The sequence below is a fragment of the Pisolithus orientalis genome (genome assembly GCF_024613125.1).
Source record: "Pisolithus orientalis strain OTSU chromosome Unknown F5J12scaffold_16, whole genome shotgun sequence".
NCBI classification, from domain to species: Eukaryota; Fungi; Basidiomycota; class Agaricomycetes; order Boletales; family Pisolithaceae; genus Pisolithus; species Pisolithus orientalis.
Genome location: NW_026260797.1, coordinates 141,827 through 169,024, shown reverse-complemented (window position 1 = coordinate 169,024; position 27,198 = coordinate 141,827). Strand labels below are relative to the sequence as shown.

Genomic DNA, 27,198 nt, shown 5'->3' with positions numbered 1-27,198 from the left:
CCCACAGTCACGGACTTAGGGTTTGGTGTGGTAGCGCGTTGGGTGACTCTCTGACCATGCCCTCTTATCTCGCGATCGCGTCTGCAGTGCTTCTGGCCCTCAGTGCAGTTGCTTCTACTTCTCCTGCCCAGGCATTGCGAAAATACATCGCGCGGATCGTGTGCCCAAGGCAACCAGGCTGCGTGGACAGAGGTCCTGACTTCAGCGAATGTCCTGAGCAACCCCTCATCATATCCTTGGGAGGTCCCATTATATACGGTTTCAAGTTTGCGAGGTTTCTCGGCTGTCTGGCGTTTCTGGGGCTTTGTATAGCCTCCTTGTTGAAATCGTCCGAACAAAGTTCTCCGGCACTCAAAGTTTTGGATCAACCACAACTCGCAGTCTGCGCAACCGCTGTAAGTTCGACAAGTGGGTTCCCTTGTGTCAGTTCTTCATGGTTTGGCAGGCATACGCCTCTGTCTTGGGATTGATCTCGGTTACGACGAAACTTAACCACAGTCGCGCCGCTTCTGCCCACCTTGTGGTCGTGCTCCTCGCGTTATTTTCTGTGTATGCCCACCGGGATTTGTATCCCCTGTTAACGTTTACAGAGGAGCCACGGGATTCGCAAGAGGGCCGCTTACTTTGGGCCAAACTCGTCATATTGACGATGACCAGTATCGTTTTACCTGTCATGTGCCCTACTCAGTATATTCCTGTTGACCCGAAAGTATGTTTTCCTGTTTCTCAGGTTTCTGGCGGATTTACTCGTTTTAGTATCCCTCCGAGTTCCCTCATCCCGAACAAACAACATCTTGGTTGTCCTTCTCTCTGTACACTTGGCTAGACCCCATCGTCTTCAAGGCGCAGCGCGTAACACATCTGGCCCGTAACCAATTGCCGCCTCTTGCTGACTACGACTACGCTCGCAATCTAAGAAAGCAGAGTTTTCCAGTACGTCCCAACCTTCCTTGGCAAAAGTTATTGGCCTTATTCTGTGGCGTTAGCATTTGGACCCTTTCGTTGGCGGGGGGAAGCGACATCTCTTCTTTGGGCTTATGAGGGTGTTCCGTCCGTTTTCCAAGTTATCTTCCGTAGTGCCATAGCTCATGACCTTGATTCCAAAGGCACCGAGTATACAATCATGACGTTTCTGGTTGTCCTCCGTGTAAGGCATTACCTTGCATCTCACGCACCTGGACACTTAAACAACTCTTTCGTCAGGTCATTTCCACACTCGCTGCCCCCGTTAGCATTAACAAGCTTCTTGAGTAAATCATTGGATTAGATTGTCTTGACACTACTAACTGCGCGACATGTAGATATTTGGAGACTGGTGGCGTAGGTGCCACTATCCGCCCATGGGTTTGGATTGTAGCCATTTTTGCTGGGCAATTCTTTGGGTCCATAATCTTCCAGTGGTATATATTCCTGACTGTGGGTTTATCTCATGCCACCGTGTTCGTACTCCCTAATGGGTGATTACAGACCCGTTCGATTGTTCGCGCCGAATGCATTATTACGCAACTCGTGTTCGAACATGCTTTGAGGATTCGCATGAAAGCTGAACTTCCGGATACTGACAAAGGCTCTGCTGATTCCACAGTAACTACTCCAGATAGCGCTTCCGTTTCGGAGTCTGCTACTGCTGTGGAGAGTAGCCGTGAAGGCAGCCCTGACGAGGGTCGATCCTCTACGACTGACGTAGCGGCGTCAGTGACGAATGGAAAGCCACAGTCCGAAGGCAAACGAGGAGATACCGGTGGCGAGAAGTCTGCATCGAGTACGGAAAATTTCGTTGGCAAGATCAACAACCTCATTACCACCGATCTGGGCAACATCACAGACGGACGTGATTTCCTCCTTTTCTGTGAGTCTGGATCATTTACTCTGTCTGGTTTAACGTGACTCTCTCTCAGTTCCCTATGTACCTTTGCAACTGGTCTTATGTACTTGGTTCCTATACCATATTTTGGATTGGAGGTGCGGCCATATTGTCTTCCTCTCTCGCTCCCTCATGCTTCCTTAGTGCTTTCGTTGGTCTTGCTGTCATGGTTCTGTTGTTCCCTCTGCCTGGCATGGTAGCTAAAAAGATACAGAGTGTCCAGCGGACTAAAATGGAAAAGGTGAGTCCATTGGCGCGAGCAATCCCATGTAGCTGAGCAATACTGTGCGCTACCAAGACCGATGCGAGAGTGCAGACTGTCACCGAAAGTGGGTAGCCTGCTGTTCGACGAAAGACATCTCATAAGGAACTCCCTAGCTATGAATGCATTACGTATGATCAAACTCTTCGGTTGGGAGAAGAAAATGAACGAACGCATTTGCGAAAAACGAGAGATTGAGCTCGTGTGGACATGGAAGTACCGACTTTTGGACCTCGCCAACAATACCTTGAAGTAAGTGCCATGCTTATTCCAATGATATCACTCCAGAGCTGCGCAGTTTCGTTATTCCTTTGTTCACCATGATGGCCTGTTATACAACATACGTACGTTTCTTGGAACCTTCTTCCTTATCTTGCTTGACAACCGTCCCAGACTGTTGTCATGGGAAAGCAATTAACCGGTATGGCCACTTAGTCGTAGCAGTCTAGCCCCGTTACTGAGCGGGTGCTTAGCATCACGGGTCTTCTCTTCTATGACAGGTTAGTAGTTGAGTGCTTTGGGACTCGGGCTTTCTCAATTCGATCTCTATAGTTTTTGACATTATGAGAGGCCAACTCGCCATGATATTCTGGATGTTACCCCCCATCATACAAGGTGAGCACCCTGTAGTATTTGCAGGCGAGAGGTCCCTGATGTCTGGAATACAGCTAAGGTCTCACTCGGTCGTATCAATGACTTCCTCAATAACACCGAGCTTCTGGATGAATACGCTTCCCACGGAGAAGACCAGCCCCAGATATTCCCAGCTGAGATCAGGGACGAAAATTCAGAAGTCATAGGTTTCCGAGACGCGATTTTCACCTGGTCGAATGAATCAAACGGGACATTGACACAGAGTAGGCGCAAGTTCAAGCTGCGGACCGGCAGCGAGGTCCTTTTCAAGCGAGGTTGCATGAATATCGTTGTTGGGCCGACAGGTTCAGGGAAGACCTCATTACTCATGGCTTTGCTTGGTTGGTTTTGCCGCGCAATTCTGGTTTTCTTTGTTCTCATGTTTTCCTAGGCGAAATGCATTTCGTGCCTTCCAGTCCCAATTCATGGTATAATCTTCCACGAAAGGGGGGTGTAGCTTACGCCCCTCAGGAGTCATGGGTGCAGAATGAAACTATCAGAGTGAGTAAACTCTGAAAGCATGCATCATCATTTGGTGAATGCTTCATTCCACAAGGATAATATCCTTTTCGGAGCGCCTTACAATGAAGCACGCTATAAAAAAGGTGAAAGTGACTCCTCCACCTCCCGTATTGGAGTATCTTACATGCGCTGAAGTCATTTATCAATGTGCACTCGAGCGTGATTTGGAGCTCTTCGAAGCCGGCGATTGCACCGAAGTGGGTGAAAAGGGGCTCACATTGAGGTACGACTTCTAAAAATTGTTAACCAAACCTACGAACTCATGGCATCCCTACCTACAGTGGCGGCCAGAAGGTGAGTGACGTGAGGGCTACTCGACCAAGGTTCTTACTAGTTCCAGGCGAGGGTCACGCTTGCTCGAGCTATCTACAGTAACGCAGAAATTCTGCTTTTGGACGATGTGAGTTCATGAACAACTTGGCGCAATTGGCTCGGTGGGACTGATTGATGCAGGTTCTAGCTGCGTTGGACGTTCACACGTCTAAGTGGATTGTTGGGAAGTGTTTTGCTGGTGACCTGGTTAAAAATCGCACAATCATTCTTGTGGTTCGAGAATTCCAATGTTAACATTCTTTACTTCGCTAAGGTTCCGATACAGACTCACAACGTAGCCATGGTCAGCCCGGTGGCGCAATTTGTGGTGTCGCTCGCTTCGAATGGTCGCATTGCTAGCCAAGGAACTCTTTCGGAGGCAATCGCCACAGATGACAAACTGGCTGCGGAAGTTGCAAAGGAGCAGAAAGGTTTGGAAATAGAAGAGGAAGTTATCGTCAGCGCTGAGCAGGCGCCGCCGAAGAAAGGAGAAGGAAAACTCGTCTTGGAAGAGGAAATTCTGGAAGGACGCGTTTCTTGGTCTGCGCGTACGTGTCTACCCCGTTTTACTGATGTCGAACTCATACCACCGGTAGTAAAACTCTATTTCGCCGGTCTCGGTGGAGGTCATACCATGCTGTTCTGGTTCGCGTTTCTGTTCTTGATGTCAGCAACTGAAGTTGTAGGCGTAGTGCAAACTTGGTTCCTTGGCTACTGGGCTTCACAGTATGAGTACAGGTTGCCATCCGAGGTGGATGTCAAATTGTGAGTGTGATCTTCCCTGAGCCCGACGTATATTCAACGGCTTTAGCTACTTGTCTGTGTACGGCGCCCTTCTTCTGCTTGGCTGTTGCTTGTATATCCCTGGGTTCATACTGTACTACCGGGGCACGTTGAGGGCATCGCGGGCAATCCACAAGAAACTCGTTGAAGCTATTTTGGGTACCACGTTAAGGTGTGTCCACCCCATATATAGGCACACGTATCCTCCGTTCTGACGCATTACAGATGGCTTGACACTACGCCCACTTCGCGCGTCATTACTCGCTGTACACAAGACATTCGCGCAAGTATGGTGGCCTACTCGAATGCGGTGACTTTTTACTGACGTACTTACAGCCGATGGACCCTTTGCTCAGGAACTTTCGTGGGTCGTGGAACTCACCATCAGCCTCCTATTCAAGCTTGGTGCAGTCGTTCTCTTTACCCCTTTATTCCTTCTGCCAGGGGTACTTGTGGGCGTTGTCGGTACATGGGTTGGCCGGATTTACATGAAAGCTCAACTGTCGGTGAAACGGGAGATGAGCAATGCGAAGGCGCCCGTTCTTGGCCATTTCGGCGCGGCTATTGCAGGATTGAGTGATTGCCTATTTGAAGACCTTTAACCCTCAACGCTGACCTTTTATTCCCATCCTCCTATTAAGCGTCCATTCGAGCTTATGGAGCGCAAGATGCTTTCAGGCTTCAGTCTCTGGACCGTATTGATTGCTACTCGAGGTCGGCACGCATGTTCTACAACTTAAACCGGTAAAGCAAAACTTCGATGCTCTGTTCGTAGAAACTAACTTCTCGACTAGATGGGTTTGCATCCGTATCGATTTCATCGGTGGACTGTTTACTAGCGCTCTTGCAGCCTACCTTGTTTACAGGGCGCACTTCCGAAGCTGGCAACGTCGGTTTCTCTCTGAACATGGCTGGTCCGTTATCTTCCGTTAACTAAGCCGTTTCGATCTCTTAGTTGTGCCGTAGTTGGTTTCAGCTCCATGATATTGTTCTGGGTCCGCATCTTGAACAATGCTGAGGTAGACGGTAGGTCATCATTTACATACTAGATCCACTGTTTACCCCTATTCGATGCCTAGGCAACAGGTAGGCTCTCTGTGTGTGTTTGAATCAGGGAAACTAATCCGCGCTATAGCGTTGAGCGTATCAACAGCTACATCAACATAGAGCAAGAACCCAAGCCAATCGAGGGAGGACAGCCTCCAGCCCACTGGCCTACAGGTGGTGACCTCACCGTCGAAATGCTCTCTGCTCGCTACTCGGGTGTTAGTAGATTTTTCTGGCTGCCAATCCACGTGCTACATTGATCTCATTTCTTTAGGATGGCCCGAAAGTCTTGCACGACCTGTCTTTCCATGTTAAATCAGGAGAGAGAGTTGGTATTGGTGCGTATCGTATGCCTTGCTTGCGTAGTCCACTTCTAAATCTAATCATAGTTGGGAGGACGGGAAGTGGAAAGGTAATTTAGCCACAAAAGTTCCAAATCTATCGCATCACTCAGGCGGCCTATAGAGTTCGCTAACCCTGTCGCTATTACGTTGTATCCCAACCGAAGGAAATGTTTACTACAACGGGATCCCTACGAGCGGTATTAACCTTGATGCCCTTCGCTCTAACATCACGATCATCCCTCAGATCGTACGTCACTCGTATCTATCTCTTAGTTTCTGACCTTCAACATTCCAGTAGCCCGAACTACTGAGCGGAACCCTTCGCCAGAATCTCGATCCGTTCGACCAGCATGACGATGCCACCCTTAACAATGCACTGCGCTCGGCTGGCCTCTTCGCCATCCAAGATGATTTGGACGATGGTAGACTGACTCTTGATAGTGCCATCGCAGGGGGTGGTAGCAACCTTTCCGTTGGCCAGCGTCAGATCATTGCGCTTGCACGAGCCATGGTCAGAGGAAGCAAGTTGCTTATACTGGATGAAGGTATGTTTGTATGGAATGCTTGTGTTCGGCGATTGACTTTTTTCGACAAAACACATACGACAACAGCGACGTCTGCCATAGGTACGATTTCAGTTTATAATGCTTCTCTCATTATGCATTTATTCCCCCCATAGATTACAAGACAGACACGGCGATCCAAACTTCTCTCCGGCATGAGATGCGGAACGTTACCCAGCTGATCATTGCGCATCGTCTGCAGACTATCATGGACGCTGACAAAATTGTGAGCTTGAAGTCCCATCTCTCCACGATAGCTCTAACTATAATTTCGCATTTGTCCTAGATGGTACTTGACGCGGGAAGAATTGTGCGTCGAACAAGCACACTAACTTCGTCATGGCTGACTACATACTTTAATAGGTCGAGTTTGGGAGTCCCAAAGAACTACTTCAGAACGAGCGGGGAAGTTTTCGTGCCCTCGTCGATCAGAGCGGCGACGAAGATGTACTGTATGCCATGGCAGATGGGGAGGAAACGACCACTTAAATCCCAGAAGGAACTTAAGAGAATACTTTGAACGTAGAAATATTTCAAGGGCAGATTGTATTTACTCATAAATAGACATTCGCCAACCTAGTGATTGTGAATGTCGTTCATGTGTCATGGTGTAATTGCTCCAGGCTTGGCACCAAAGAGCTCGCGCTTGCTCAGTCGATGGTTAACGACAAGCCTCCCGATGGAAGAACTTGGACAATTAAGCTGGATGCCTGTCAGTCGACGAAATCTTCGTGCACTAGTAGTGCTCTTACTGCTCGAGGTTATCCACGACGAAATCGGGCTTCTCGTCACCGGCCCGAGTCTCTAAGAATTCACGGGTATGATTGGTGCAAACTGCAAGCGTAGCAGCACCGGCCCTCCGTCCTGCGGTGAGACCTGATGGAGCATCTTCGATGACAAGACCTGCAAGATCCCATCGGTCAGTCAACAGCCCCATAAACTCGGAGAGAAGACCCGGCAACATTTAGTAATGAAATCATCCTCGCTGCTAATCCTACGAGCACCTGCGAGATACGGAGCAGGATTGGGTTTCCCCTGTCCGGGTGCTATGTCATCCGCAGTGACGAAACCTTTACTTGGAACAGGCAAGTTACACCTGGTAAGAGCAGCTGATGCGTATCTGCTAGAAGCTATAGCACTCCTAAGATAAGCACCTCCAGCCAAAGCATGTCACTGAGACTGACCAGAGGTTACAATAGTCCATCCGTCGGGTATGATTCGATTGAGCTAGGGTTTCACTCAGGGCTGTTGAACATTCACGCTCGGAATCGAGAATACCTCGCTCAACAATTGAGGTACACCAGGCAGCACTTCAGGTCCGCCACCGTGATCTATGACGATATCTTCAAACTCATAAACCGCCTTTGATCGGAGAAATCAACAATTCGTAACAAGACGAATCTCGAAACGGGCCAACTTGCTGTAGTTCATCGTCCGGGATGTTGCAATAGTGCTTCAGCGTTTCGACCAGCCGCCGTCCATGGGTCTTATGCGCCACATCCCTCCAGCCGAGGTCGTCGATGAAAGGATGTCTTTTTCCGAATTCCTCCCAAGCATTAAACACACCCTGTGTCGAATCTATCAGGGTTCTAAGGCGGTAAGTAATTATCCGTCAGATTGTTGCGTGGGACTTGTGGTAGTGCCAGTCTGCACGCACCCATCCAGATCGAAGAGAATCTGAAAGAAATATGTGAGGGGGAAGGGAAAATGAAATGAAATGAAATCGTACGGCTTCAGCAGAGATCGTAGAGGGTATCATTCCAACCTTGAGACAGCCAGCGCAGGCTCGTTGATCAGCAAGCCGTTTGAACGTACGTAGATAAGATTAGATTTATAGACGTATGACGTAATCAGGAACAGTCCTGTTTTGGCAACTATTGTAGTGGACAATGCGGGACTTCGAAGAGATGAGATGGCCATCACTCAGTGAGTGGTGTCCATGGTAATGTTCGTACCTGGCTTCCATGTCTTCGTGCATGGTCATATAAATAGCTGCAGGTCCGTGTCGGAGGTTACAGGCGAGTTGTCTATTGTGCTGGTGGGCTAAATAAATAAACAGAATCATGACATTCCATTGTTTACGGCTACGCCAGTTTCGAGGATTGCAATAAAAGCAACCCGGCCACACTTAAACATTCCACTCTCCTTCATCCAGACCCGGAGTCTGTGTCTTTCGTTGCCTTCGCTCCCTGGGCCAACCCCGCCCTCATTTTTGTTGAAAAATCTCTAGATATAATAATGAAACTCGGTACATTCACCTTCTTTGCCTTCACTTCCCTTGTCTCTGCCCGACCAAGTCTGACGCGGCGTGGCGCCCTCTACAACACCTATCTTGATGCCACGGGTGGTCCAATCAACGGCACAAATGGCACGACCGTTCCCGCTAACTCCACGATCCCTGTCAACTCTACCAGTCCTTCGGGCGGCAACACGACAGATTCGCAGGCTTCTCTTACGCTCATTCAATCCGTTCTCGTTCCTGCCTTCGCAAACAATGGCACGACGGGCAATGGCTTCAGAGCCTGGAATTACTCCGTCGTTAACATCTCAGAACAACTTCATTAATTGGTGTTCAACGCTCAATTTGACGATCACCAACGGCACTCAAATGCAGTCGGGTTTTTGTAACCCAGCTCCCATGGGCGCCATCCCGTCTAGTTCAAACATGCCGAGCGCCAAATTCGTTTCGCCCAGTAATTTGGCTGTCATCCCACCCAATACCACATTTCAGGTTGCTCTGGCCGTTCAGGGTCTAGAAACCGGGTTCTTCGCCAATGCGGACACCAATTATCTTGCCGCTCCCCAGCAGTTGAACATGACCACTGGCCAAATTATGGGCCACGCCCACATCGTTATTGAACAGCTCGACAATCTCACACAAACCACACCTACTGATCCCACCAAGTTTGCGTTCTTTTCTGCTTTGAATGGCAGGGCGGATGCCCAGGGTCTTTTGTATACCAATATCACCGGCGGACTACCTGAAGGCTCATACAGGATGTCCTCGATCGGCGCGGCAATGAATCATCAGCCTTTGCTAGTACCTGTCGTCCAGCGTGGCGCTTTAGATGATGCCATATATGTGAGTCTCTGCTGTCCGCGATGTCTTCAAAAACTTATCTTTCGTTGTTAGTTCTCCGTCGTTGCTGGTGGCAACAATGGCACTTCAAACACGACAGCCGTTACACTACCTTCCGCCATGCCTTCACAAACACCCTCGGTTGCTCCGTCGGCATCAACTCCCACTGTGAATACATTGACACCCGTTACGCCCACCCCAACACCCTCTGCAGACGACACTGGTTGTGGGGAAGAGACGCCAACGCCAACGCCTGCAGAACCTACCTCTGCTACGCCTTCACCTACACCATCTGGCGCTGACGATACTGATTGTTAGGCATGATCTGCTTGTATTCTAGTATGACATCCGGTGAGCTGTTGATCAGCTCAAGGTCGTTCCTCGAATTGTCATTATGATATAAATGTATCGCCTGTATCGTAGCCAGCATGTAGTACACTCTGCCTAAGTAATACATAAACTTTCAGTGACCCTGAACTTTCCTGATATGGCAGGCAGTCGCTAATCACGATGAGATCACGATGCGAGGAGGACCCGAGGTCTGCTCTCGTAGCGATTGTCAGCGATCTATCTATTCTCGAGAGCGTGTCAACCGAGCTGCGATCTGGGGAAGACGTGTAAGTGACCAAGTTTCAGTATTGCATCGGTGGTCATGATGATCGTTTATGACTTATTGGTGGAAGTTCTTAGCTTGTATCACAATCAGCAGCCCGTAATTACCAACATGTCGGACATACGACCAACCGTTGAGATCAAAGTTCCTGCCACATCGGCCAACATTGGCCCCGGATTTGACGTCGTCGGTCTCTCACTGTCCCTATACCTCACACTCACCGTCAAATTTGGCTCGCCATCCTCGGAGCCTTTCACGATCACTTACTCCGGTGAAGGCGCAGACGAGGTCCCCCTTAATCCATACCAAAACCTCCTAACCCGTGTTGCGCTCTACGTTCTCCGATGCAACAATCAAAGCTCATTCCCGGCGGACCTTGTCAGTATCCATGCTGACAATCAGATCCCGTTCGGCCGTGGACTCGGCTCGTCTGGCGCAGCAGTCATTGCCGGCGTCCTTCTTGGAAACGTTCTTGGAAAACTCAACCTCACGAACGAACGATTACTGGACTACGCACTCATGATCGAGCGCCATCCAGACAACGTCACCGCGGCACTTGTCGGCGGATTCGTCGGGTCATATCTAAGGGAGCTTGATTCAGCCGCAACGGTGGCATCGCAAGTCCCTCTCTCCGAAGTCTTACCCGAGTACCCTCCTGACGCAGGTGAAGATTGGGGATTGTCTCCCCCACTCCCTCCAGTGGGCATTGGCCACTACGTAAAGTTCAGTTGGAACCCTAGCATCAAGGCTGTCGCAATTATACCTCGGTTTGAGCTCAGTACTGCAAAGGCGAGAGAGGCGTTGCCAATGCAGTATTCCAGAAAAGACTTGGTACAATGCTTTCCGTCTGGTTTTAGTGCAATACTTGAAATCTTTTTGTTTCTTCCTTGACAAGGTTTTCAACATGCAACGTCTGGCTGTACTGTCAACAGCGTTAGGGCAGTCACCACCAGACCCAGAACTAATATACGAGGCGATGAAAGATCGCGTCCACCAACCGTACCGAAAAGCATTGGTGAGCATACTGCAACATTTAAAAAGAAGCGAACGCTAATTTATTCCGGAAGATTCCCGGACTGCCTGCAGTGACTTCATTGATCACTCCCGAGTCACACCCTGGCTTGCTTGGGATTTGTTTATCAGGGGCTGGCCCGACGATCCTGGCGCTGGCAACTCAGAATTTCATGGCTATCGCAGAATCTGCAAGCGAAATTTTTGCGGAAGAGAATATACAAGTCGACTGGAAACTCCTTGAGGTAGTCGGGGGAAGTGAGGTCAAGGGGGTCTAACCTTACGTGCAGGCCACAATGTACGAATCTAGAAGGAGATAATAGATTGTTCTCATGGTAGGTATGCATCATGACTATTACATCGTGGATAAGGATGGAGTAAGTATCATAAATCATAACACTCGTTCCTCGTGCTGTGCCTATCCTCGTGCATTTAGACAAACAGCTCTCATGGCCACCAGTGACGCTGAGCTGTCCTCAAAGGGAAGGTCTACGGTGAACATGACATCACTCCGGTCGCTGTTCAGGTAGACGGGAAGTGTCACCAAGTTCTCGTCGTGCATATCCTCGTCATCCTGCACCCATCGAATTTGGGATGCTTCCAAGTGAACTGCTTCGCCGTCGTTGAGGACCAACTTGCCAACTTCAGCGTCCCAGCCAGCACCTTCGAGGATCAAACCTTGGGAACAACCAAGTCAGCTGATGGATATGGGTGCTTGTAGATATAATACACACCATCGACAATAAAAGCTTCTGGATCATTCATCTGACCAATGTCTAGTCTAAGATGCAGGGTCTCAAGACTCCATCGTTTGCGGTGTGCTACTGCTTGCCGCGTCGCAGTGATGTATGCTTCAGGGAAGAACAGTCCTCCGAGCCAAACCTCAACATCGGACAAAGATGGCTGCATTGCTGTTATTCCGTCTAACTGAGCCAGACGGCGAGCCAAATCCGGAATCCACTCAGATACAGACATGGCTTTCGGAACTTTGTACCGTTTCCAATGCGTGGGTATGGTACCTGGAACATATCTTAGTATCAGCAAAGGGGAAATTCCAGAGGTGTACCGACCCTTGGTCAGGGAGCTCATCAAAGTACGAAGATGGTTGGTTTGTTTAAGTGCACCTTCGCACACTTTGACCACATCTGCGAGGTCCTTGCGAACTTGGTCTAGAAGCTTGTGGCCAATAGCACCTTCGCGGGAGAACAAACGGTATAGCGGATCTGTGTTGTCACCAGCCTGCCTGCGTAGCGTGTTGATTGACTTCAAAGAGGGTCAGTGGCTTCCTCACCAATAACGGAATCAAATAATTACCTGTGGTAATTGCGTAAGCCATTCGCGGCACCTTTCGTGCAGGTTACGCATCCAAGCAGGCTGTTGAGACGTCTGACTCTTGTAGGGACCAGAAGTCGAGATCTCGTCGTCGTCGTCCGCTAGCGTTCGCATCTTGCGCAGTTTGCCCAGGAGCTCATTTCCTAGTGTTTTGTGATAAATATGATGATACAAAATGTCAAGAAGCAAATTACCTTGCACCACTGCAATGACTCGCTCAGCTGTCGGTGGCAAACTCAACCATGAAGGCGGTTCACGATCTGGTAAGCCATGTACCCATGATAAGAAATGCTCCAATTTTGTGCCTTCGGGGGCTTCGAGAACTTGTCCTCCATTGACACTTGGCACCAAGTTGAAATCGACGTTGTATGCAGCCGGAGTGAAGAGTTTGTCAACAAAAGCATCCAAGATTCGCTGGTCGAAGTCACTGTCGACTCGACCTCCGTAAACCGATTGCTTGATAAGGGTTCTGAGAGCATCCCATGGTATTGTCGCAGGATCAACGTTGGTTCTGCCTTTGGCAACCCTGTTAAGCCAAGTATCGATAGTTGCAAACGCAGACGACATGTCGGAATCATTGAAGTCGTAAATCTTGCTCCAACCCAGTGGTACGTAGCGCAGACGCTCTTGTACGACAGCATGGAACCAGGCCAAGAGGAAGTAAAGGCGGACCTTTTCAGCAGGGCCCTGGGAGTGACGTTGCGGTGCAATGGAACGAAGGGAGTCAAGGAGATTAGCTTTAATTCCTGGTGGTGGCTCGTTCATGATTATCCGAGACTGGCGCAGAATGTTGACAGGTATCGCTGGATTGGCTTCCATAGTCAGGAACAGGCGGAAGTTACGATGGGGATTGAGAGTGTGCAGCCTTTTCTCCAGTTGACCCAACCACGTCGGAGCCAGGTGGACGTTTTTAAGGAGAACCCAAGTCCCTTGGCGGGACGCTGCGGCTATTGCTTGGTCCGCTAGGGTGAAACCTTCTTGTGAACCCATGGCGACAGACGACGACCGCGCGCCGACGGTTTGTATGAGGTTTTCCACGCGGTAGCTGGCGTCGTAACCGGTTACAGAAACGAGAGCCAGAGGTGTAGTCGAAGGAACTTCATTTGCAACCATAGCCCCCAGATCCAATTCGGTAGATAGCTCGTTCTGAAACACGGTCCTTACGAACAGCGCTGTAGACTGTAGCAAGCGGTCTGGACGAAGGCATTTGATAACAAGCATAGACCGTAGGGCTTCAACGGCGGCTGAGGCGAGGTTAGCCAAGACTCAATTGGAAGACTACACGAGGACAAACTTACGCGTACTTGGCTCCCAAGGGAGAGGAACCACTGATTCAGGATTGGAGGACTGCAAAAACGGAAGCCAGTCGTCCGGATTCTCAGAGATGTGACTTGAAACGGGTCTGAACAAGCTATGTTTCGCGCAGGTTTCGAGGTTTGTTATTTGGTCGGGGGAGAGCACAGCAGTCGTACTTTGTCCATTGAAAGAACTGGTTGGCGCAGCAGCTCTTCCCTGACCACTTTCCAGCAGGAATTCAAGTTCCTCACTAATGTCCTCGGTCCCGCGTAGCTTGACTTGAGCTAGGAGTACAGCAAGCATAATGTGATCTCGATGGAGCAATGCCCTCGATGTGCGTTTGTATACGACCAGGAAGAGATCATTGAGAAGGATGTCTCGTCGTCGGTTGTAATCGGAGACGTTCCTGAGGTTGGGGTTGTGGTGAAGCACGTAGTCGAATATATCAAGGAAGAACTGCAAGGAAAACTGGTAGAAATGATTGACCGAGTTGAGTTGCTCTAGGATGAAGAACACAGAGCTGCAAGCTTGCGCTAATGGAAGATACTCCGCCGTAACTTGTTCTACCTCCCTCATGATGATGTCTGTTTCTTCCACTTTGTAAGTAATTTCCGCAGCTTCCCTTTTTAGCGTCTCCAAGGTGCTGATGACCTTGTCGTCGTCGAGAATATTGCCTGTGGACTCGTTCAAGGCTTGGAGAAGCAGCTTTTCTAGAGTTCTCAGGCGAAGACGAAATTCGCCCTGAGCTTTCATCAGGTCCGTTCTTTTGCGTTCAGTATCCGGACGTTCAACTTTCAGGACTTGGTCCAACGATTGGCTCTGAAGGCTGCTCCTTGTCATCGTAAAGTTCACGAAAGTGACTCTGCTGCAAATATCGGGAGAGAATTCCACCGAAGGATCACGAGTAGAGAGGAACATAGTAAACGCGGGAGAGAAGTCGATGTCCTGGTTCCCGATGCGGATCAAGACACGTCCTCCAGTTCTGCGGATTTCTCTGTTTAACACTGCGTTGAGAATAGGATCTAGATGTTCGACATCTTGGATCAAAAGCGGGTTTCCAAACCGAAGAGCGCTCTCCAACACCTTCAGGAAGGCCTCGTCCAAGAAGCTGGTGACTGTGATCTTTCGTTCCTTGTATTCGTTTAGCAGGAAGGTAGTAGCCTGGCCGGTGGGATCGATAATGAGAGGATAACGGTCGAAGCGCTTCAACATGATGGCGTTCTCGGTGGTAAGGTTATCCGCGGGTAGAGACTTGGATTGCCAGTTCAGGCGGTCATCAGCAGTAGATAGATACTCCGTGAAGGACAGTTCGTGTTTGAATTTGACGTTGGCGTCTATGAGGTGGTTCGACCAATCTTGCCACATAACTTCCCGGTAGTGTTGATCGAAGAAGCCACCATACGCGAGAAAGGCTGCTGACAGTAGGACATCTCCAACGATGGTGCTCATCTCCACTTCGAATGTACGGCTACCAGCCTCCCATCTTTCCTTCTCAGATGACAAGCTCTGCAAAAGCTTCATGCTACGGTCCACTTTACTCTGAACACGTTCCATTTCGGACTTGATGGCCTGAGTCTCGCTGATAAGCAGGGCGTATTCCTCCTTGTATTTGGCGATCTTGGACTCCAGCTCGGAAACGATAGTGATTATCTGGGCTGCTTGCTTCTTCGTCGTCTCGGCCTGTGTCTCGAGGGATTGCACCTCGTTTCGCAATGGCTCGACCTTATCTAGAATTTCCGAGAAGCGTACTTGCGCCAGCACCCACTTGACGAGAGGGCCACATGCCTTACTGGCGCGCTGGACGGTCTCGAAGTTGAAGGAAGGTCTGCTCAAGAATTCTTTCTTGATGAGTTCGCGAAGTCCTTTGGTCATCTGGTTAGTAGTATCGAAGTTTACAATCCGTTGAATGAAGTCATCCCGGCGAATAATGCCCTGGACTGTACGCCAGCTATCGATTTTATGACCGAGGAGGGTGCAGACAGATTCCATAGCAAGCTTGACTGCTTCTGGTGGGTTTGCCATCGTTCTAACTTCTTGTAGATGTTGTCTCTTAATATTGCTGACTGCGGATTGTGCCTCCAAGACGGCAGGCTCTGCATCTGCAAGGTCGGCCATAACAACAGCACGACGCTGCGCGATCTTTTTGTCTTGTTCTACCAAAGCAGCTTGAATCTCAATGGAGGCAGCCTTCTTCTGCTCGGCCTCCTGTTGGTCTGCCACCATGCGCTTCAGCTTTTCGTTCGCCTCAGCATCTTTAGCCTCAAGCTGGGAACGCTTGATGGCAAGACTCTTGCGCAGCTCTTCCACTTGAGTCACCGTATCCCTGAGCTTGTCCAGACCAACATGGAGATGCCGCTGCTGCTCTTCAAGCTCGTCGCGCTTTTCATTGTACAGCCTGACGTAGTGATTAATGCTGTGGAAGCCATCAGATAACTGACTTTCTTCTTCTCTGAATCGACTTACAAGTCCAGATAATGGCGGGGTGTGACGTAGTTATACCGACCTTGTCGACGACTGATGCGTTGGTTGATCTGATACATGGACATGTGCACGTAGACAAGAGCATTTACGATGGCAGTGCGGTGTGTAGGAGGCATAGACAACTCCCGGTAAGCAATGGGGAAGTGAGCAGGGACAGAGTAGGCTGGCAAATCCAAGTCCAGAGCGCGGGTGAACTCCATGCCGACTTGGTAGAACGCCTGATCAGACCAGTCACCGAACCAGTCGAGTACGCAACGGTTAAACAATGCGGGGGATGTAGCAGCACGAGAAGCCAGGCCGTTCTCCGGCGGGTTCATGGTGAAGACAACGTGCAGATTCTTCGCTACTTGCTGGGTAAACCATCGATAAAGTTCTTCGTGAGAATCTAGCATAAGGCCATCCCTTTGCGATCCCTCCTTGCAAGCAGTCATAAGAGCTGCGTGCTCGTCGCCCTCGAACAGCCCAGGAACTTCGGCATTGGCTAGAAGAGTGTTCATGCGCTCCAAAAATCCAGAGTCAAGCACATTGGATTCGTCCATGATGAAGCAAATCTTCTCGCCTTTGCAACCAGCACGTCTGAGAACGGTCCGCAGGTCGTCGTCAAAGTCATCGCCGGTGTATTTGTTGGACACCTTAATCTGGAATATGCTCAACCCATTCAGCCACGCAACGAAGCGCGAAAGTGTCGTCTGCAAAGCCGATGAGCAATGAATGTAGTTGTGCATATCTGTGTACGCACCTTTCCACTCCCACTGACACCGATCAATAACAAGTGTCCCTGCACTTGACGGAAGACACGGTCTATTCTAAGGACATGATCCAGAACGTCGTTGAAGAGGACCAGAGGTACATCAAGTTCTTCCTCGTAGAACACACGTAGGCGAGCTTTTGTGTACTCGCGGAGAATCTCTCTATCCACAGGGATGTAATCTTTGGATGTCCAGTTCGAGAACAGAATCGGGCGGTTGAGTGCTTCGTCACGGTTGATAGTTGGGAAGTGCTCCATGGCGACGAGGTCGATGTGTTCGTCGGTCCACTGTTTCTCCTCTTCCGTAACCAGACGATCCTGGAAGAGACGCAGAGCCTCATGCGCCCAGACTCGTACAAGGCCCTCCACTGAAAGGATCTCGAGGGGACGAATGGCCTCGTAGATACCACGTACCCATCTGGTTAGTTCACGAGGACTGTAGACGTAGTGGGCCTGGACATCCGTAGTGAACCGCTTCTGAGAAGCCAAGTAGAAGGTAACCATGGCATTTGTAAGCGGCTCAGAATATGCCCGTAACGTCGGTATGACCTTGAGAAGCGCGCGATTATACGTGCCATAAATCTGTTTGAGAGAGACTTCTCCGGGATAATCGACCATGACAAGTGGAGCATGACGAAGGAATCGGTGACTGAGAGGGACACGGCCAGGATCTGTGGGTGGGTTGCATGCACCAACGAATTGGATTCGTTCGAGCTTAACCCATGCTTTATCGCTCGCGCGCCAGTAACCTCCGCACTCAACCAACTGACGCAAAAACGAAATGACTCGCTGAGTGCCATACTTGTCCTGGGCAGGCAGGTTGATTTCGTCACAGAATATGACCAACCAACGTCCAATCTGTACAGGTGCGAGGACCACACCATTGGGAGTCTTCCTGTACTCGCAATATTGTTCGAAGGTCTTCAAGATCAGCTCAGGGGTAGTTGCACTAGAGAAGTTGAGACCAACAACTTCCATATCCGGAAGCTTGCGAAGTGCGCTGAACAGGGTCATCGTCTTTCCGGAACCCGGGGGACCGCAAAGCATGAGGGGTTTGTGTTCCGATAGCCATGAGTAAAGGACTTCTTCGTGGCGGACTGTGTCCACAGTAGGGACGACAACATCCGATGCCGTAACAGAGTGTGCGTCGATCTCGATGGAAGGTACCTTCGATTGCCATGTAACCCAGTCCCCAGTTGCAATTTGGACGTCGAAGTTGATAAGTGAGTTCTCAGGAGCCATGGGAGGAAGGTCGGTTCCGGTTTGCTTACGCAAGAAATCTCCCAGCTCCGCGCGCAGATCTAGTTTAGCATCTCCAGAGAAGGCCCAAATTATGCTAACTAGCAGACGCTTCGTGACGTACTGTTCCACCTTCTCGGGTGCCAGAGGAAAATCTGGGCGCTGGATATTGTATTCAATGATGTTTCGTGCCGTCTTGTTGAGAAGAGAGAAGAGCGTATGTAGCGCACGTGTAGTCGTGAAGTCCATGATATGATCAATGGATTCTGCAAACTCGAGAGCAGAGCTCACAAGGTCGCCATCCGCGAAGTAACGTTCCAGGATGGAAGCGACCTGAGTTTGAGTAATAACGTGAGCGGCGCCGGATGTTTCTGTGCTTAGAGCATCTGGGCGTCGACCGAGTACATCTGTGGCATCTTCGTCGTCGGCGTCCAGAGGTATGGAAGAGAGGGTGGTAAGGTAATTTTTGTAGACCATCGAAGGCTCTATCACATCTTCGCTGAACCATATCATACCACAACGACTGACGGTCGCAAGAGTTGCGTATCGCAAATGTTCTACTTCGAACATGATGCGTACATTGGGTGGTAGGTTCAGGCGTTCACCGTTAGGCAGTGTAAGAAGCTTATTGTCATCGAGCACACTGCGCACAATTCAGAATCAGACCGTAGGACATCTTAGACAAGCGCCCTTACCTGTTCAAGTTCTCAACCCACTCAGGATCGACATCACCATCGAAGACGATCCAGTGGCGCTTAGAGCTTTCACCACGCACATCATCCACGATTTTGCGCAAGATGTGCGTGAATAGACCATCATTCCACTCCCGAGTAGTCGGATCGAGAGTGCCATAGAGGGCATCCTTGTGCATGGCCTTGGGGTCAATAACGTATTCGACACCTTCCGTACCGTCAAGTCGTTCCAACGCTTGCAGTAAAACACGCCAAGCGTTAGTCTTTCCAGTTCCAGATGGACCGACCATCATGAGACCATGCTGGATCTTCTGAATCTGGTATAGTTGCAGGATCTTGGCCACCCATTTCTCGCCGGGGACCAGGCGGCGCTCGTTGCAAACCTGGATAATCTGTTCGCGTAATGCATCCAAATCGACGGGAACGTAGTCGGTGCCGGGAAAGACATCAGCCAAGAGGCTTGTTGATGATACATTAATATCCACCATCCTCAGCAAGCGTACTGAGAACTCACCTGGTCAACAGAGGCACATCATCGGCAACTAACTTAGGCACTATGGTCTCTGTGACACTCTGAATAAGGATAATCTGCTCAGACACGGTGTCAGAGAGGCCACCAGCGTCGTCTTGCAATTTAGTATTTTGAAGGCGTTCGCGCTTGAGAATACCGGCACTAGCTAGAACCGCTTTCAGCGCACGGAGACCAAAGTCATAATGCGGTTGAGGAGACAGTTGCTCATCGCAGAGGTTGAAGAACGGAACGATCTTGGAAGCCAGTGACTCCGCCGTGCGGAAACCTTGAGAGAATAGCATGACCTGGGCAATCAGCTCACGGTCGGGTCTCGTCATCGCCATCCTGATAGCTAGTTAGGGCCCAAATCATGCAAATCGAGGGTGTTTGCTCACGGGCGGAACAGCTTTGTCAAATTGGGGGGTAGTGTAGACCGCCCAGCATAGTTGGGATTAGTAGTGATGAAAATACCTGCCGCAAACGAAGATTAGTCTCATTGGTCGTCAGGATTCAACTGCAATAACTGACCAATGTTCTTGTTAATCTTTAGTGTTTTTCCAACCAGCTCGATCTCAATGTTCGGATTCTTCGCTAGAGCAACTAAGCCTTGTTGGATACTCTGTACCTGTTGGGAAACCGCAGAGAGAATGCGTTCTTCAAGTCGGTTGAACTCATCAAAGCATCCCCATGCCCCAACTTGGCAGAGACCGACAAAAATGCGGCCCATGGCTTGGAAGTCAAAGGTCTCGTCGCAGCAGAATACCAACACAAAACGACCGAGTTGAACACCAAGAGCCTTGACCGACTCTGTCTTGCCTAGTAACAAATATTAAAGGCATGCGCCTGGGGAAAGAAAAACCACAAAAAACAAACCTGTTCCCGCCGGACCAAATGGAGAGCCTCCAAGTTGATTATCCAGTGCTTGTGTGAGGGTAAGATACACTCTGTCGGTGAGAGGAGTTTGGACAAGACGATCGGGTACACCAAGGTATTCCCAGCCGTAGGGGAAGGTGGCGTCCGCAACTCGAATCACAAGACGGTCCAAGAAATTCTCCGTCAATCGCTCTAGGTAGAACCGCATCTGGGACAACCACGTGAAAGCTTTGGTGTCCGCTACTCGTTGCTGGATGAGGGTACGGGTAACATCACGTTGATGGACAAGTTCCGTGATCAGATGCTCGCATTTGCGACGTGTCACCGGCTTCAACTCCTGCAAGACGACATCAGCCAAGAGGTCCAGAGCTTGACCAATGGTGTCCAAAGGCTCCTCAGGAAGTATCCCCGAATCAAGTGTGGCCTCCACTGACGTGGTCCACGCGACCTGAATGGCGAGGGTGACAAGCTGTGCAGGGTACTTCTCCATCCAGTACATCAACTGGTCTCGATCGAGAGAAGATCCGGTCCCATAGAAGGACTGCAAATCAGCGACAGCATTACAGAGCAGGTTCGCAAGCGAAAGCCGCATCATAGATTCAAGGCGTGCAAGCCAATCATTGATCTTCGGATAATCTTTTAATAAAATAGGCTCGCTAAACGTCACTTCTTCGCCTTCGCGTGACGCCATCCCTTGGATTTCCGTCAGGTCGTCGTCCAGCTTGATGGTTGAAATGCCCGCAAACATCTTCTTCAGATGTTTCATGATACGCAGGATATCTTTACTGTTCCCGATGATCTCCAGCAAATCTTCGTCACCAACAAAGTAGAAACGAGGGAAGGAGGAACGTTCGCGTTCCAAGTATTCACCGAGAGCTTTCTGGATCTTGTTCAAAAGGTCCGCCAATCGCTCCAGACTCTTCTGGATACCCTGGATATTCATGACGTCGATGACGAAGGGAGACTTGTACACTTTCTTCATGACAGTGAGGAATTCCGCATTAATGTTCTGGAATCGGGCGCTTTCCACTGGCAAAAGGTGCTTAATGTCGGCGCTGCCGGAGAATATACCCTCGAGATAGACCCATTGACGTTGCACGTCGATCCAGACATCTTGTACGGGAATCAGTAACAGATATCAATGGGTATTGTCGATGCCCACCAAACAACACATGGATCCTATTGAGTTTCTCCTCCCACGAGCCAGCCTTTACCAAATGTTAACAGCTAGTTGAATAAATGCTGCAGAACATACTTCTTCCTCAAACACTGCGCAGGGAAGTTAGGACCAGGTTGCTACAAGCCAGTGTCTGGACCTACCTTTGTAGTAGGGTGACAGCTTCATTGCAGTCAATGAATTGAGGTTCTCGCTGCACTTGCTAAAGAGATCGTCCCATCCCCTGTAAATTCACAATCGCAACGTAAACTCCACACCAAAACTATCCTAGCAACAGCATACCTGATTAGTCTGCACTTGTTCTGATAATTAACCAGGTCTAGGGTATAGTTGGTCCAGGTCTCCTTGACTTGTTTGATATACTCCTCTAACGCCATCTTGAAATCATGTCAGTCAATTGCGGGCACCAATTATAACATTGATCGAATTCACCTCTCCTTGCGCCTGGACAATGACTTCGCGAATAGGATTCTCGTTCTTCTTGAGATCTAAATCGTAGACATGCCCTAGGGTCATCCTGTACTTGAATCAGCGAGAGATAACGCGGAATCAACGAGGGCCACTTTACACTGGAAGACTGATCTGCGCGGGCACTCTGAGGACTTTGAACAATTGTTTCCAGTGCCTATCCTTGAGAGCCTCGGACTTGAGGTCGGATATAATTGGGTTTGATTTCAAGAGACCGCGGAGAACGTCCTGTATGTACTCAAACGCGGCATACTGCCTCATACGCGTGGGCATGTCCTTGGTGGAAGAAAGTAATCCGTCGAGCTGCTGTCTTAACTTTCTAGGCTGCACAGTGGACCACGACATCTCCCTGAGTTCTCCGATTTGGTTCCAGACACCAGAAAGAGCGGTCCAGACCGCTTTGAGGCCACGCAACTCCTCGAAAACGGGTTCCAGTCGGGTATGACGCGTCAATTCGAGGTCCAAGGCCTCCTTCGCTCGGCATACGAGATCATACTCTTCCTGAACACGGTTCAGCTTCCCCTCGAATACGTTGATCGTGTTCAGTGCTGTATCAGCGCGCATGCTCCCTTGTACGGGTCGCGTCTGTTCCCATTCTGTAAGGATATCGCTGATCTTGTTTTCCACGATCTTATCTTCTGCAACAATCTTCAGCTGCAAACCCGCTATACAATTTCTCAAATCAACAAAAAGCAAGCGGCGTGAACACGGAGCTCTGTACCCAATTGCTCTTGAATAGAGTCGCTCTTCCTCTTCAGTATTTCATTATAAGCACTCCATTCCCCGCGAAGCTGGTCGCTGTAGAGCCAGTCATCTGGGAACTGGAATCGAAAGCGTTCGAGTGTCTTCTCTCCGTTTGCGCAAAGTTCTATCATGGGACCCCATGTCTTGGTCTTGCGTTTGAGGTCCTGCACGAAAGTGATGAACGTCACCGCTGCTGCGGTGGATGAGTTGGAGGGACTGAACACCTGCAACAAATGAGTTCGGACAATTGCAGTTGTCGTCGACGTCTCTCACCTCCATCGTGTCACTGCAACTGGTTTCGATGGCAGACCGCGCGTATATAGCACGCGTGGGCGGTGATTATGTAAGACAACACACTGATCACCTTGGTAGTCGCGTCCACCTCACAGAAACACAACAGCCATGGGGTCCCGACAGCAGAGAGTGATGGTTCAGCCCATCGTACGTCCAAATTGGCAGTTTTTATATAGAGCCTATTTCTCATTCATACCCAGAACGTGATCTTCAAAAACTTGCAGCAGGTACATATTGGAGCCAGACCTTAACCCTCGTGGATTTAGCGATCGCTAACCACATACACAATCATACATGACAGCGAACGAAAGTCGTCATATGGCTTTACGACAATATAGACATGAGGATCGAAGGACGCATCATTGTACGTGTTTTCTGGTTCTTGAGGATCGCACACACTTGAAATGTTATATATGTCTGTGGGGTTAGTCATAACCCCTTGACCCACTTGCACGCTACTTACCCCTTGTCATATGCCTACCTACTTTGCCGCTGTATCCCCTCTTTACTGAAATCATATCTTCTTCAGGGGTTCGACGAATTCATGAATCTCGTTATGGACGAAGCCACAGAGGTCTACGTTAAAGATGCAAAACCACGACGAGAACTCGGTACGAATCGTATCTTATCCGGAGCGCTTTTTCCCCCCATGCTCGTGCTAACTTTTCACCGTTACGATATTGCGGTTTAGGTCGTATTCTGCTAAAAGGCGACAACATCACTCTTATCCAGCCAATCGTCGGATGACGATGACTCTGATCTGTAAAAACGATCCCCCCCCTGCGTACGCCCGGACATGCATGTATTGTATAATAAATGCGAAGGCGTGAAATCTCCTGGGCTACACTAAAGGTTATAGATCGGTAACAGTCTGGTAAGGTTCAACGCCTGTCGACAGAGTGGACATTCTGCCTTTTCTCTCCCCCATCCCATGATACAGTTCCAACAAAATAGATGCCCGCACTCGGTTGCACAACCGTCAGTTCTTTCTTCGAGACACAGTGTGCATGTCCTCGCCGCCCTCACTCGAGGCGGCAATGAACTAATGTCGAGGACCGTGTTCTGGTCATCCTCTGCTGACTTGGTTTGCTGTGCATCAAAATCACCTGCATCGAGCATGGTAGATACGGGTCGGTCATCGATAAACATTTCGCGTGCACCAACATCTGCAGCACGTGTTTTTGCTGATGGCTCCGACGATAACCTACTCCGGAGGTGAGCAGTGAGTCGATAAAGCAGTCTGATCATGATGAGGACTCCAAGAAGCGAATACGAAGGAGGTCGGACGTGCGGATTCTCTGGTGTGGACGAAATCTATGCACAAGGAAAATAGTCATCCTCGGTCTGTGTTGCAGAATAATGAAATGACAACCGACATGCCGAATACCCAGCATCTGTTTGATAAGGTCGTAATATGTTCCCCTCAGGTAAAATATGGCCAGGTTCACATCAGACGCCACCTCCAAAACCGTGGGCAACGTTCGCAACATCCAGGCGAGTTTGGGAGGCAGCTTATCCAAGTGCGACTCCGACCTGGCATAAATGTAAGAGGGTAGGGTTGGCAGAAGGATTAGTGCTATCCGCGTAACCCTGGACGGGGATCGTCCGGTTGTCGTAGAACGTTCCCAAATGTCTGTATACTCTTCACCAAGGGTCTGTAATGCTGCGAGAGGACCGGGTCAAAACACTAGTCGCTAACACGCGAGAACGCACCTCTACTCATGGACAGGCCATAGTACAACAGCTTTACCATCAACTCGACTTCCTTGTCCCATCGCATCAACCGTCTGGTCCCTGCGCGCGTTCAGCAGTGGCTTAGACGGCGATGTATGACGTAGTGAGGGCCCTACCAAGCCAAGACCGGAGCACGTTTTCCACCTGCTCCTTCAACGAAACTACATGAAATAAATCCCTCTGGTTTGCGCGGACTGAAATGCAGTCAGAGATGAAATCGTGTGTAAAAGTAATGCAAGACCCACTGATCTGAGCTTGTCGAGCATGGGGAAACGCTGGTGGATGTCGATGAGCCATATTGTGCCGTAACCTCTGGTCAAACAGCTTTCCACCCGACACCACACTTTTCTTCCGTCAACAACACTCAGTCGCCCGTTCACCCCGTGTATACTCAGACATATGGCAACACCAGTGCGACACATGCAGGAGCCTTCAGTATGGCAGAAGTGTGAGTAAATATATGGATCGTTTCTCGAAACGCAAGTCTTCTGACACTCAGTGCAGTAAAGTATGTCTCCGTGCACATTTCACCTTAGTCTAGCCAAGGATCCACTTTTTTGTTCAGGATGGGTGCCCTCATGGGAGGAGGCGTCGGTCTGACGATTGGATTCATCTTCGGTTCGTATAGCATCCTCAGGTGAGCAGTCCAATGTCCTGTCCAGTGGGCCTCAATTCCAGCTTGTTAACAAACCAATGACACCTGACAGAAACGGAGCAGGACCAAGAGGATTCTTGGCTACGCTCTCTCAGTACATGATCAGCAGTGCAGCAACATTTTCGTTTTTCCTTGCTATCGGTTCTGTACGTGTATTTCCCCTCAACAACGACTTACGTGGTCTAAGGTAAATGCATGTCTGTTGCGAAATCAGGTCATTCGGAATGAGGGAGATATTCCTCCTCATCTGCAACCCTTATCGATGCAGTTTGCTTCCCCTCTCGTACGTTCGCGCTACGAAGGGGCTATGCGCATGCGAGCACGCTGGGAGGCAGAAAAAGCTCGACAACAATCGGCGGATTCATGATCATCTCACTCGGCTACTTCGACTATCGTCAATACATGTAAGAGCCTATTGGCGAACAGTCAGTGAGTGATGTCAAGTAAGACTACAGATATGTGCGTGCGTGCGTGCGTGCGTTGCATTATCGTGAAGATGCGATGATGATGACATTTATGTACGTGGCATGTGCATATATCATGAGCGATGGATGATTATGCATCCATAACTTAGCACGAGCGTCCCGCGGCTCGGTTAATCACAACCAGACGATCCACGGATGGTTGCGGATTTAAAGCTTAACAACGCAGAAGCTGCATGGCCCCAAACATAGCCATACCCAGCCTCGCAGAAGAAAGGCCTTGAGAGTTCATAGTGAAGATGCGTGAGTAGCGCGTATGGTGGATAGCATGAGGCGTTAGCGGCTAGGGAGCACCACGACCGCAAAAACCCCTCACTTGCGGCCAGCCCGTGCTATCCTGTAGCATTGGTTACGCGTAGCCAAAGACGCTTAAGCTTCCCTGGCTCCGGTTTCCGGGACTTGGCGCGCGACTCTGCCAGTGATGCTGCTTGCGACAGACGATATGGTCCAGATATCGTCGGTCGTGGGGGTGGATTTGGCTTTCTCCTCCACCATTTCATAAACCATTCAGCAGGTGTCAGCTTGCGTCGACTGGACGATGAAGCCGTTAATGGGGGAGAGCATGGTGGGGAGCTAAGTCTTGAGTCATTATTGTGCCCCGTCAGAGGGTCCACAAATTTGACCGACGGTGGAGAGCGTTTTTTTGTTCGTCGTGTCTTCGTCGTTGCCATTGATATGCCCGAATCGTGCCTCGTCAAGATAGATTTGACGGGTGCGGTCCGGGTTTGCACGGTGGAGCAAGAGCCAATGGAAGAGACGCTCTGCCTAGCACGGGAGACGCCGTTGTTGGTGGGATGATCTAGCGTTGGCGGCCATTTCTGTCTGAAATACGGAGACGCTGGGGAAGTTGGTGACGAGGGAGGCGAAACGGAAGAGTCGAAGAGAACGCTACGTTGGCGGGTAGCATGCTCGTCATCTTCTTGGGGGGGAGTCTGGCAAGGGAGGGTTGAGCAAGGCATGGTACAATACGAGAGAGAACGGGACTGACGAGGACACGACGCAGGCTGTGCGGCATCGCACGATACTCGTCCTTTTCCGGGATGACGTCCTGGCGATGGACGTCAGTGGGGCCGGGTGTTGACATGGCGAGGCGAGCTCACGGCGAGATCGCTAAGCGTAGTGACTGGGGAAAGGTCCGGAGTGGGCTGAGCAGTGAAGTGGAATTGGGTTGGGCGTTATGATCGGGACCCATGGGACGGCAGGGAGCTTACATTCACGATTGTTTCCGTATCAAGCCAATCTCGCAGGATTTCGTCGCTCTTCGGAGATGCGGGCTTTTCAAACTCTGGATACTAGGAAAGGAAGGTACGTGTGTTCTCGAAGACACCAGTGTTAATGAGGGACTTACGACGATGGGTTTTGAGGATGAGGCAGTGGACATGATCGTCGTAGAGAACGAGGGGAAGCCAGGAACCATGGGTGCGAGAGGTCTCGAGGTA

General features: G+C 50.0%; 9 protein-coding genes across 9 annotated transcripts; 5 read left to right on the top strand and 4 right to left on the bottom strand.

Moving 5' to 3' along the window:
* Positions 1-56: 56 nt before the first annotated feature.
* On the top strand, positions 57-7,318 carry F5J12DRAFT_940825 (uncharacterized protein; the record flags this gene model as incomplete). Its single annotated transcript, XM_051749687.1, has 41 exons — positions 57-395; positions 446-709; positions 757-933; positions 987-1,050; positions 1,107-1,147; positions 1,204-1,250; positions 1,302-1,416; positions 1,468-1,849; positions 1,899-1,962; positions 2,009-2,105; positions 2,163-2,193; positions 2,243-2,378; positions 2,425-2,470; positions 2,520-2,547; positions 2,600-2,626; positions 2,679-2,741; positions 2,795-3,100; positions 3,151-3,260; positions 3,316-3,364; positions 3,417-3,504; positions 3,563-3,575; positions 3,622-3,681; positions 3,735-3,827; positions 3,880-4,141; positions 4,190-4,358; positions 4,405-4,548; positions 4,602-4,663; positions 4,713-4,952; positions 5,018-5,120; positions 5,171-5,290; positions 5,353-5,402; positions 5,456-5,462; positions 5,512-5,641; positions 5,698-5,761; positions 5,813-5,835; positions 5,889-6,014; positions 6,066-6,312; positions 6,379-6,393; positions 6,447-6,556; positions 6,617-6,640; positions 6,694-7,318. 41 exons carry the CDS (start codon positions 57-59, stop codon positions 6,817-6,819), a joined length of 4,662 nt encoding a protein of 1,553 aa, XP_051599353.1. The 3' UTR covers positions 6,820-7,318.
* Positions 6,506-8,125, bottom strand: F5J12DRAFT_834313 (HAD-like domain-containing protein). Its single transcript, XM_051745848.1, has 9 exons — positions 8,060-8,125; positions 7,988-8,007; positions 7,748-7,919; positions 7,609-7,692; positions 7,515-7,557; positions 7,293-7,460; positions 7,083-7,233; positions 6,617-7,032; positions 6,506-6,556 (listed from the first exon to the last, which is right to left on the bottom strand). Exons 1-8 carry the CDS (start codon positions 8,087-8,089, stop codon positions 6,981-6,983), a joined length of 720 nt encoding a protein of 239 aa, XP_051599352.1. The 5' UTR covers positions 8,090-8,125; the 3' UTR covers positions 6,506-6,556; positions 6,617-6,980.
* Positions 8,126-8,824: 699 nt separating this feature from the next.
* On the top strand, positions 8,825-9,727 carry F5J12DRAFT_893145 (uncharacterized protein; the record flags this gene model as incomplete). The annotated part of the gene is made up of 2 exons (XM_051747630.1): positions 8,825-9,412; positions 9,464-9,727. The coding sequence occupies 2 exons, from the start codon at positions 8,825-8,827 to the stop codon at positions 9,725-9,727; spliced, it is 852 nt and encodes a 283-aa protein (XP_051599351.1).
* A 406-nt stretch (positions 9,728-10,133) lies between these two features.
* On the top strand, positions 10,134-11,311 carry F5J12DRAFT_722084 (homoserine kinase; the record flags this gene model as incomplete). The annotated part of the gene is made up of 3 exons (XM_051741343.1): positions 10,134-10,853; positions 10,918-11,037; positions 11,090-11,311. The coding sequence occupies 3 exons, from the start codon at positions 10,134-10,136 to the stop codon at positions 11,309-11,311; spliced, it is 1,062 nt and encodes a 353-aa protein (XP_051599350.1).
* Positions 11,312-11,451: 140 nt separating this feature from the next.
* Positions 11,452-22,873, bottom strand: F5J12DRAFT_783149 (dynein heavy chain protein 1; the record flags this gene model as incomplete). The annotated part of the gene is made up of 21 exons (XM_051742826.1): positions 11,452-11,711; positions 11,768-12,052; positions 12,158-12,296; positions 12,348-12,508; positions 12,560-13,609; positions 13,664-16,074; positions 16,125-16,831; positions 16,882-18,772; positions 18,825-19,280; positions 19,336-19,677; positions 19,728-19,803; positions 19,861-20,148; positions 20,206-21,318; positions 21,368-21,413; positions 21,461-21,474; positions 21,526-21,605; positions 21,665-21,759; positions 21,815-21,899; positions 21,951-22,515; positions 22,572-22,818; positions 22,868-22,873. 21 exons carry the CDS (start codon positions 22,871-22,873, stop codon positions 11,452-11,454), a joined length of 10,317 nt encoding a protein of 3,438 aa, XP_051599349.1.
* Positions 22,874-22,948: 75 nt separating this feature from the next.
* F5J12DRAFT_122497 (Sm-like ribonucleoprotein) lies at positions 22,949-23,685 on the top strand. The gene is made up of 5 exons (XM_051738036.1): positions 22,949-23,035; positions 23,089-23,115; positions 23,190-23,252; positions 23,418-23,499; positions 23,580-23,685. The coding sequence occupies exons 1-5, from the start codon at positions 22,997-22,999 to the stop codon at positions 23,633-23,635; spliced, it is 267 nt and encodes an 88-aa protein (XP_051599348.1). The 5' UTR covers positions 22,949-22,996; the 3' UTR covers positions 23,636-23,685.
* F5J12DRAFT_122541 (Pex12 amino terminal region-domain-containing protein) lies at positions 23,528-25,070 on the bottom strand. Its single transcript, XM_051738037.1, has 5 exons — positions 24,868-25,070; positions 24,739-24,816; positions 24,602-24,682; positions 24,265-24,551; positions 23,528-24,202 (listed from the first exon to the last, which is right to left on the bottom strand). The coding sequence occupies exons 1-5, from the start codon at positions 24,917-24,919 to the stop codon at positions 23,735-23,737; spliced, it is 966 nt and encodes a 321-aa protein (XP_051599347.1). The 5' UTR covers positions 24,920-25,070; the 3' UTR covers positions 23,528-23,734.
* Positions 24,868-25,868, top strand: F5J12DRAFT_122593 (reactive mitochondrial oxygen species modulator 1-domain-containing protein). Its single transcript, XM_051738038.1, has 4 exons — positions 24,868-25,074; positions 25,188-25,259; positions 25,330-25,423; positions 25,492-25,868. Exons 1-4 carry the CDS (start codon positions 25,022-25,024, stop codon positions 25,642-25,644), a joined length of 372 nt encoding a protein of 123 aa, XP_051599346.1. The 5' UTR covers positions 24,868-25,021; the 3' UTR covers positions 25,645-25,868.
* F5J12DRAFT_834285 (uncharacterized protein) lies at positions 25,852-27,174 on the bottom strand. The gene is made up of 2 exons (XM_051745847.1): positions 26,076-27,174; positions 25,852-25,978 (listed from the first exon to the last, which is right to left on the bottom strand). Exon 1 carries the CDS (start codon positions 26,716-26,718, stop codon positions 26,092-26,094), a length of 627 nt encoding a protein of 208 aa, XP_051599345.1. The 5' UTR covers positions 26,719-27,174; the 3' UTR covers positions 25,852-25,978; positions 26,076-26,091.
* Positions 27,175-27,198: the final 24 nt, after the last annotated feature.